This window comes from Guillardia theta, assembly GCF_000315625.1.
Source record: "Guillardia theta CCMP2712 unplaced genomic scaffold GUITHscaffold_34, whole genome shotgun sequence".
In the NCBI taxonomy this organism is placed as follows: domain Eukaryota; class Cryptophyceae; order Pyrenomonadales; family Geminigeraceae; genus Guillardia; species Guillardia theta.
Genome location: NW_005434640.1, coordinates 506,952 through 516,503, shown reverse-complemented (window position 1 = coordinate 516,503; position 9,552 = coordinate 506,952). Strand labels below are relative to the sequence as shown.

Below are 9,552 nucleotides of genomic sequence, written 5' to 3'. Positions count from 1 at the left end.
AGCGAGTAGACGGAGCAATAGCCGCTGCGGCAGACGTAGGAGGAGGGGCCGGCGTGAGCGAGCACCTGGAGGGCAGGAGTGTGAGGAGTGAGAGGGAATGTAGCTTTGATGTTGGCGGGGGGGACGAGAGGGGGAGGGGGAGGGGAGGGAGGGGGCGTGGATGTCGGGTGTGGAAGTACGTACCGTGTTGGCGAAGGTGAGTCCGATGCGTTTGTTGTAGTCGGAAGCGGAGGGACGGACCATGGATGGAGGTATTCGCCTGTAGCAGAGAGGTGTGCTATGAGGCAACGGGGGGATCGAGCTCTACAGCAGCGGTGGCGCTGCAGAGTCGTTGGAAGAAGAGTGAGGGGCGGGGGGGGCGGGGCGGGGGGGGATGAGCAGGGTGGAACGAGCAGTTGTCTCCTCATACTCTGAGGTGAGAGGAAAAGAAAGAAAAAAAAGAGATCCCGGACTCCTCAGAGTACCCCTTCTTTACTGCGATCCATTTCAGGGGTGGGGTACTTGTATCGGCCAACCGCCGAAACCAAACGGAAATCGGAGTTGTGATGAGAGATCGCAACGTTTTATGAGTCACGAGGGCCTTTATAACCTCCTAATTAAAAACTCCGGATTGCGCAGTCGGTACCCCTTAAACCCCATTTTCCGCCGGGTCAGACCCCTGACCCCCCCGGGGGTCTTTTTGGCAGTCCGAACCCGGAGATCCGGCGAGAAGTGTAAAGTTGAGCTTCCGCACCTCCAAAACTTTTAAAAATTACTCAAATTCTCAGATCCCGGTACAAGTCTTTGTACTGCTGATGATAAGTTAATATTTGATTACCGGCACATGGCCATTAAAACCGACTCGCCTCCGCCACCTGCTGACCGACATGTTTCTACCGCAGAGGCTCGATAAGGAGGGGTACTTCTGAGAATCTTTGGGAGGGGTCATCGTCCAACGGTCACGAAACCATCTTTACTACATACTTTTGACCAACCACCACACCCCTGACAATACAACGTACCACCACTCTTTACGATTGGGTCTCTTTCGTGCAGTACCATTCCACCCACCCCCTTTCTGAAAGAGTACCACCCCCACCCCTTGAATTCCTTCTTCATATTTACAACCGACGGTGGCGACGTCGACACAATTAACCCCTACCCCTCTGTATCGTGGCAATGAAGGGGTAGTTGAATCATGATGAGGCAGGGACCCCTGCACCCCTCTACGCAAAAAAATTCTTTACCTTCACCACCCCAATCGATACCCCTTACCACCCCTTGTGCTAAAAAGAAATTAACCCTACCCCCGCAGCAGAGAATTCTCAAAGAAATAAAACGTTCTCCTTCCCTCCCCAACCTCACCCGCTGCCTCCTCTGCCTCCTCTGCCTCCTCTGCCTCCTCTGCCTCCTCTGCCTCAACTTGCTCCTCTGCCTCCAGGCTCTGTCCGCTCTCTCCCTGTGCCTCCTGTACCTCCTGCTCTTACTGTGCTTGCTGTGTTGCTCTGCTTCCGACTCCAATCATCTCTGCTATTGTTGGAAAGGCCTCTGACCTAGAAACCATTCTTGAGCTTGCGTTCTGTGCTTTCCCTACCCTTGTGAGCGCTAGATTCCCATCACGCCACTTGTTGCAGATAGACATCCGTGTTTTGATTATCCTTGATTCAAATCCCCGTTCCAGCTCCAAACCATTTCTGATAAACTTCGAACTGCTCCCAACGTTGCACATCGCACAATTCATGGTCCGTCCCTCCGCTTCCGACTACAACAAACGCATCGGACTCACCTTCGCCAACACGGTACGTACTTCCACACCCGACATCCGGTCTTCCTTACTCGGCTCATGTTCAAGATAGCGTACGAGCAGGTGAAGCGAGAGTCTGGGTCCTTCTCCTGCCCTCCAGGTGCTCGCTCACGCCGGCCCCTCCTCCTACGTCTGCCGCAGCGGCTATTGCTCCGTCTACTCGCTGCTCAAGATCTGCTGCCCCACGGCCACCAGGAGCGAAGACCCCTTGAGCGCTCGCCACGGCATGACGGAGATCGAGTTCAACAAGCTCCTGGAGCACAACGGCTTCTACAAGGTGAGGTCCAGGCGGTCCTTCCTAGACCGACACGACGACTGGACGCCCAGGGGTGAGTCGTCTGCTCCCTCTCCTCTCCTCGCCTTTGTTGTCCCGTCCCTCATGGCTCAGCTGACTCGCCTGCTCTTGTCGCCAGTACGCTACATGTACGCCGCGCGGAGGTGGAGGAACCCCGCTCTCCCCGAGGACCGAGCGCGGCTGGTGGAGGGCTGGGAGCTGCTGGTCAGCAACGCGGGGCCCTTCTTGGCGACGCAGTGTCCGTTGGATCGCTTCTTGGACCTCTGCCAGCAGGCGCGTTGCCGGTGGGAGGCGTTCGCTAACGGAGCGCCGCCGCTGGACGTCGACGCCTCTCGCGCGGGCCTCGGGCACGGGGACAAGCTCGCTGCAGAGGACGGCCATGCTTGCACCTCCCACAACCACGACAACGAGGACGAGGACGTCGACGTCGACGAGGACGACGTGGAGCAGATGGCGCAGGGACCGAGCTCGTTCTTCCCCGGCATGGAGGGCGCAAGGACGACCCCCCCGGTCTCACACGAGGAGGAGCGAGCGAGGGACGGGATCGACGCCGTGCTGGATGACCTCGTGTCGTCGGGGATAGCTCCGGTCGACATCGAGGAGTACCTGGAGGGATTATCCGTCGAGGACGGGCTGGGGAGTTGGTGCCCGCCGGAGCACAGCATGTCTGTGTACGGAGGGGCTGCAGTGACAGGGCGTGATGGGGAGCTGTTTGAGAGCGTTGAGATGCTGTGGGAGTGTAGGGAGATGGAAAGGCAGCACGGATCTATTCCTTGATAAGCTGTAATGAACTTACACTGCAATGGGTATCAAATTTTATCCTATTCTTCCTGCTTGTAAAGCAATTCAAGCTACTGATCAGATAGTTAACATGTATTTTTCATCATATGCTAATGCTTTTGCAAACGAAAACAAGCTTGTTCATCTTCGAACAGAGTTTCTTTGTTAGGAATCAAAAGTAGCCCTATCAAACAGTATGGTCATATCTAACTAGGTCATACATGTAGATCTCCTTTCGTATCTTCTAGGTTACATTGGCGAGGCTTCTGTCAGCTTTCGAGCGGTAAAACGCCTATTGGACTTCATGTGAAATGGCTGGTTGGGCCTGCTAAATTCGTTGGCGACTTAGTCAGGTCGATCGAGTATATGTGTTGAGCTGCTGAAAGCCCGTCGTCGTCCTCCTCTCTGACTCATAACCATTCAATGGACATCACCAGCACTCGCTTTCACAGATTTCACTTCGACAAGTGCATAGTCACTCAACAAGAAGAGGCATCTGACCCATGGACGTGACACAGCAGGCATGACAAGCAGTGCGAGAATGAAGTCAAAAGCAGGGAGGAGGAGGGGAGGAGGTCAGAGGGAGAAGGAGTGGGAATAATGGAGGGCAGAGACAACAGCGGAATCACTTTGCTGACGATGCAAGCGGCGAAGTCTTGCGGGGCCGATGAGGTAAGATTCCTCATAGTCGTTGATGCCGAGCGACCGACTCGTCTGCTTCCCTACATCTGAGCTCATGGCAGAGCGGCGCAAGACTCCGAGACTACAGGGTGAGAAGAGAACCAACGAGGGACCGAGCATCCGTACAAGCAAGCGGTAAAATAGGAGAGCATGAAAGCGCAAGCGGTAAGGGAGGGAGGTTGCCAGATGTTTGGAGAGGAGAAGGGACAGTAGGCAGAATGAGAAGAAAGTGAAAGAAAGCATCGAACCTGCGAGTGTAATGCGGCGATGCCAGTGCGGTAAAAAAAGATGCAGGAGAACAATGGAGGAATGAGGGTGTGCAGGACACTGGAGCGAGCCTAGTACACAGGGGAGGAGTGGCAAGGGATACGTGGGACAAGGAGGAAGCATTGCACTCGGAGCAACAGGAAGCGAGAGGGGGCAGCGACTCAGGGGTGAAAGGGATAGTGAGACGAGCAAGGGCAAGAAGAGACGAGGAGGGACACAGATCAGGCGAGGCGAGGCTGGGGAAAGTGAAGTTAGAGGAGGTGAGGCTAGACTGGTAGGCAAGGCTAAAGGTCGAGAAGGGAGGAAAGATTCACTTTCCCGAGCCTCAGCGAGGAGAGGGACGGGAAGGTGCGAAAGGAAGCAAGGGGGGAGAGAGGCGAAGCGAGGAAAGGTGAGGCCGAGGAAGGGAAGAGGCCAGGGGAGGCGTGTCAGGGAGGGAGGGAGGAGAGGGAGTGAGAGGAGGCACAAGGTAGGTTGGGGTACGGGAGGAGCCTGGGGAGGGGAAAAAGAAAATTCTGCTTCCCCGTTTCGGTTTCGGTTGTGCGGGCCGCCCAATCGGTACCAGAATCAGGTACCGATACATTGGGAATGAGGTGGGATGAGGGCCGTCCAGCCTCTACTCCGAAAAACTAATTATAAAGTGAGAGGCGGTCAGAGACTCGGAGAGTTGAGTAAAAGTAGCGCGTCAGTTGTAAGGGTTTACTCATCAAAGTTGAGTAAACTGACTCCTCGGAGTTTGTAAATAAAACCGTGACCGCGGACCTTCCGGTCCATCGGGTCACGTACCCTCGCGGTAAACTCCGAGTATCCTTATTTATCAAGTAATAAGAACCTCGGGGCCTGAGCGGTCGGATCGCAAGCTCGCAACGGTTCGGAGGTGATAGGCCGCCGTTGACCGTGACCGGGGGGGCGGACCCGGCCCGGATGGTGTCGGTGGGGGGCTGGATGAGGGGCAGATAGGAGAATGGCGGCAGGGAAACGGAAGGGGGGAGAGGAGGAGGAGAGGAGAGGAGGACCGGAAACAAGCAGCTTGAAGGGAAGAACACGCGATGAAGCGAAAGATGATGATGAGGGGCCAAGGGGAGGGAGGAGGAAAGGAAGATTGCCGCGAGGGACGGAGAAAGAACCTCTCGACGCCGAGAGAAGCCATGCTCTGAGGAGGTCGCCGCGAGGAAAGCAGAGCTTGAATGCTGGAACGAAGGAGCAGGAGAAGACAAGAGGCTCCGACGCTGGTGCCACCAAAGAACCTTCAAAGCGCAAGAAGAGAGAGGTAGGAGCATCGATATCGAAGGTCGTGGCTGCACAGAAGCTGAGGGGGAGTGACAATGGGTTGGTGGAGACGGTCTGCTCTAGGGTGAACAGGATCGTTGTTTCCAAGTGCCCTAGCAGGGAACACGAGCAACTTCTGTGGCAGGAAGGATTCAAGAGAGTCGCGGGAGTTGATGAAGCCGGCAGAGGGCCGTTGGCGGGTCCAGTGGTAGCGGCGGCTGTGATCTTACCGGCAGAGGAGGAGGAAATGCTGCGAGGCATCAAAGACAGCAAGAAGATGACGGAAGAGGAGGTCCGTCCCTTCCTGCCTCTCCTCGTCCCCTCCTGCCTCTCCTCGTCCCCTCCTGCCTCTCCTCGTCCCCTCTGCCTCTCCTCGTCCCCTCCTGCCTCTCCTCGTCCCCTCTGCCTCTCCTCGTCCCCTCCCACCTCTCGTCGTTGACATGGTCTTGGAGCACAGAGGGAGGCGTGCTACGAGACTCTGACGCAGAGCAAGAAAGTGACCATCGGGGTGGGAGGAGAGGAGCATGGCGGCGAGGGAGGAACTGACGAGGGTGTAAGGTGAGCGTCATAGAGCACGAGGTCATCGACGAGATCAACATCCTCCAAGCGACCATGCTCGGCATGTCCTCGGCCGTGAAGCAGCTGGAGGAACCACCTGACTTTGTGCTGGTAGATGGAAACAGGTCAGTGTCACAGCAAAGTGCTCGATGTGGAGAGACCTGGTGGTGGTTGAACGAAGGGGAGGAGGAGAGCGGGAAGCAGGAGGAGGAGGAGGAGGAGGATAAAGAGGATGATGATGGTGTGTTACAGATGCCCGTCCGACCTCTCAGCTCCTTCTCAGGCCATCGTAAAAGGAGACAGTAAGGTGCAATCCCTTGGCCTTCACCTTCGCTGTCTAACCTCTTCTCCTAGTGCATGGCGATTGCTGCTGCTTCTATTATCGCCAAGGTGAGGGGAGGCGAAGTTCGCTCCTCCTCCTCCTCCTCTCCCCTCCCTCCCTCGTTCCCCTCCCTCTACCTCCTCCTCTCCCCTCTCTCCCTCGTTCCCCTCCCTCTACCTCCTCCTCTCCCCTCTCTCCCTCGTTCCCCTCCCTCTACCTCCTCCTCTCCCCTCTCTCCCTCGTTCCCCTCCCTCTACCTCCTCCTCTCCCCTCTCTCCCTCCATCTACCTCCTCCTCTCCCCTCCCTCCCTTCCCCTTCTCTTCCTCCCTCTTATCTGCCCCCTACTCCCTCACCCGCACCTCCTTCCCGTTCCTCAGTATGTGCAGGTCACGCGAGATCGCATCATGAAGGAGCATCACGAGCGCTGGCCCGTCTACGACTTCGCTCAGGTCAGGAGGGACGTGCGGGTGACTCGCTGACACCGAGGCAGCACAAGGGATACGGCACGAGCCGACACGTCGCTGCTATCAGCAAGGTACTGGAGGAAGCAGAGCGCAAGAACAGGGGGGGGGTGAGGGGGGGCAGAAGGAGGGAGGAGGGAGAGGCAGGTAGAGTGAGAGGCAGGAGGAGGAGGCAGGTAGAGTGAGAGGCAGGAGGGGGAGATATGTCTGACGATAGCGCAGCATGGCCCTTGTCCGATTCACCGTAAAACATTCGAGCCTATCAAGTCGCTGCTCGCGGCTGAAGGAGAGGGGGAAGAGGAGGAAGAGGAAGCAGAAGAAAAAGCCAGGGGAAAGAGAAGAAAGAATAGGGCGTGAGGAAATAAACTCTAACTTGACTGGGAGGAGGAGGAGGAGGAGGAGGAGGAGGGAGGGGGCTGTCATTCATGCTGAAGCTCGTCATCTCCCGCTCGCATCGCATGCTCCATCCAGATGTCGCAGATGTGCTTCACCGTGTCCTTCCCGTCCCCGTCCATGAAGGGCCTGCGAGGGACGAGAATCAAACTGAAGGCGAGGGAGAACTCACGCAGAAGAGAGGCAAGAAGATGAAGACGTTGAGGAAACGGAGAGCAAGAGCAGGAGCAGAACAGGAGCTGGAGCAGGAGCTGGAGCAGGAGCAGGAGTAGGAAGAGGGGGGAGGAGAGAAGGTTCATGCCTGACAACTGGGAGTCGGTTGTGAGCATCCAAGGCGAAGCTGGAGAGGAAACCAGGAAGAGGACGCTGACTGTCACCGACCCTGATGGTTCGCTCGAACCTCTGCAGGCCCAGTGAGAGGAAGAGAAGCTGAGGGAACCAGAGGGAAGCGAAAGGGGGAGGGGGGAGGGGAGAAAAGGAAGAGGGAAGGGAGGAATTTCACCGCGCTGATCCTCCTCCATGAAAGCTGCGAGAGATTCTCTAGCATCGCTTGAATTTCCTTCTCCTTGGGGTCTCCTAGGAAGTAGGGGGAAGGAGGAGAGGAGGGAGACGCATCTGAAGCAGCACCAGCACCAGCGGTAGCGGCAGGAGGAGGAGGAGAAGGAGGAGGAGGAGGCCATATGAAGACTTCTTCAAGGGAGTCGTGAATCACGTGGGGATACTTGTGGGAGACAGGGTTGAACATCTGCCAGCGGGGGAGGAAGGACGAAGCGATCATGGCGGTGGGGTAGCGGACGAGAAAGTCGTTACAGGTGTTGCCGTAGAGCACGCGATGCTTGAAGGCGCGGAGAGCGGAGAGGAAGGGAAGAGTGTCGTCGGTCGTCATCTCGAGGAGGAGGGGACGGTGCTGGTCTCGGAGGAAAGTCAGCCGTTGGGAGAAGGAGGAGAGCTCGTGTTCCTCCTCCCTCGCAAGGAAATCTGAGGGAACTGAATCAGGTTCTTCTCCTCCTTCTCCACCGCCACCACAATCACCACCACCATCACCACCACCATCACCACCACCACCGCCTCCTTCTGCTCCTCCTACCGCTCCTCCTCCTGCTCCTCCTTCTGCTCCTGCTCCTGCTCCTGCTCCTGCTCCTGCTCCTGCTCCTGCTCCTGCTCCTGTCACTACAGCCACCTCCTCCTTCTCTTCCTTTCCCTTTCCCCCAACCCTTCAAGTCCTTCCCTCCCTCCGCCGCCCCTCCTCCTCCTCCTCCTTCCCTTCCCTTTCTCACCCCCTCGTCTCCTTCTCTCTCGCTCACCTTCAAACTCCTCTCCCCCCAAGCAGCTCCGCAGGTACTCTTCCTCCAACTCGTCAGCATGAGCCTCGCTCCCCGGTAGCCCCTCGGAGGAGCTCTTGGTCCTGAGCGGAGAGAGCGGGTGCTGGGAGGCGTCGGCATGGGAAGAGGAGGAGGAGGAGGGGGAAGAGGAGGCGACTTGGAGGTCTTTGAGGAAGTCAAGGTTGACGGCAGACTTGTTCTTCCTCCTCGAGGATCGGGGGCTGATTTTGTCCCTGAAGAAATCTTTGACCCCCCACTGCTTCACCGACTCCTGGCTCCTCCTGTGCTGAAGGCGAGATGGGAAGGGGGAGGAGGGAGAAGGAGAGGAGGGGGAGGGAGAGGAGGGGGAGGGAGAGGAAGGAGTGGAGGAGACGCTCCCGAAGAGAAGCTGACCCAAGAAGGAACGCCTGATCCCCTGCCGCCCTGCCGTCACTTCCTGCCTGACCCTCCAGCACAGGCACCTTGATCCTCTTCGCCTGCTGCCGGAAGTTAGAGACACGAGGAGAGGGGGAGAGGAAGAGGAGAATCAGGAAGCAAAAGATGGAAGAGACAAGAATGATGGAAGAGGGGCAGGAGCAGGAGCAGGAGGAGCAGGAGGAGGAGGAGCAGGAGCGGAGGAGTAGGAGGTGGTGGTGGTGGTGGAGCACCTGGGAGGAGCAGGCTTGTTCGTTGGTCTCGTCTGATATCCATCGTCAACTTGTCAGCAGGCCCACACCCTCTCACCTCCTCCTTCTGTTGCCTCCTCCTTCGCTTCGTCCTGCATCTCTAATAAGCATCTCCTTGTCCCTCCCCTCCCCTCTCCACCTGATCGTCACCGAGGCTGAAGGTCGGTGAGGTAGGACGAGCAGACGCATCCTGACGGAACTCAGACTCCTATGGTGAGAGAGGGAGGGAGCGAGTACAGGAAGACAAGAAGAAGAAGCGGAAGCGGAAGCGGAGGAGGAGGATCAGGAGAAAGAGGAAGAGGAAGCTCACTGATCTGCTTCGAGTGCTGAAGCTGATATCATTCTTCTCTTTTCTTCGCTCAAGTCGTCGGCTATTGACATGTCAGACACAACCGGAGGACAAGCAGCAGCAGCAGCAGCAGCAGGCCCTCACTCACATCTCTTCTTCGCTCTCTCCATTCGCGTAATGCACAACTCTTTCACCTTGGTCGACAAGGAACAGCTGCCATGCGTCATCATCATCATCCTCATCCTCATCCTCATCCTCTACCTGTTTCGCACTCCTCCCGCCATACAGCGCCAGCCCTGTCACCATCTTCTCCAGCGCCTTGGGAAGCAGCGCTTGCGTTCCAAGATGAGGAGTAGCGGTTGTCATGAAGGTGAGGGGAATCAGCCCGGCCACGAGCCCTGAACAACTTCAGCTCCTCCTCCTCCTACTGCGCCTCCTCCTGCGCCTCCTCCCTCCCTCCCTCCCT

At 57.2% G+C, this 9,552-nt stretch overlaps 4 protein-coding genes across 4 annotated transcripts in view; 2 read left to right on the top strand and 2 right to left on the bottom strand.

Annotated features, from left to right (window-relative positions):
- Window positions 1–1,718: 1,718 nt before the first annotated feature.
- Window positions 1,719–2,855, top strand: GUITHDRAFT_108557 (hypothetical protein; the record flags this gene model as incomplete). Its single annotated transcript, XM_005832605.1, has 3 exons — window positions 1,719–1,778; window positions 1,832–1,863; window positions 1,925–2,855. 3 exons carry the CDS (start codon window positions 1,719–1,721, stop codon window positions 2,853–2,855), a joined length of 1,023 nt encoding a protein of 340 aa, XP_005832662.1.
- Window positions 2,856–3,006: 151 nt separating this feature from the next.
- GUITHDRAFT_152665 (hypothetical protein) lies at window positions 3,007–4,272 on the bottom strand. Its single transcript, XM_005832604.1, has 2 exons — window positions 3,488–4,272; window positions 3,007–3,263 (listed from the first exon to the last, which is right to left on the bottom strand). The coding sequence occupies exons 1-2, from the start codon at window positions 3,780–3,782 to the stop codon at window positions 3,208–3,210; spliced, it is 351 nt and encodes a 116-aa protein (XP_005832661.1). The 5' UTR covers window positions 3,783–4,272; the 3' UTR covers window positions 3,007–3,207.
- A 963-nt stretch (window positions 4,273–5,235) lies between these two features.
- GUITHDRAFT_48118 (hypothetical protein) lies at window positions 5,236–6,699 on the top strand (the record flags this gene model as incomplete). Its single annotated transcript, XM_005832603.1, has 8 exons — window positions 5,236–5,367; window positions 5,533–5,583; window positions 5,634–5,758; window positions 5,886–5,940; window positions 5,988–6,023; window positions 6,343–6,405; window positions 6,447–6,491; window positions 6,640–6,699. Coding segments are annotated over 8 exons (567 nt in total), but the record flags the coding sequence as incomplete, so codon positions are not given.
- Window positions 6,700–9,230: 2,531 nt separating this feature from the next.
- The window catches only part of GUITHDRAFT_108555 (hypothetical protein), a gene marked incomplete at both ends in the record, with an annotated part of 751 nt that continues 429 nt past the window's right edge, over window positions 9,231–9,552 (bottom strand). Inside the window, 2 exons of the mRNA XM_005832602.1 lie at window positions 9,231–9,299; window positions 9,348–9,404. Coding sequence (XP_005832659.1) covers window positions 9,231–9,299; window positions 9,348–9,404 — 126 coding nt within the window. The remainder of the gene's footprint in view (window positions 9,300–9,347; window positions 9,405–9,552) is intronic.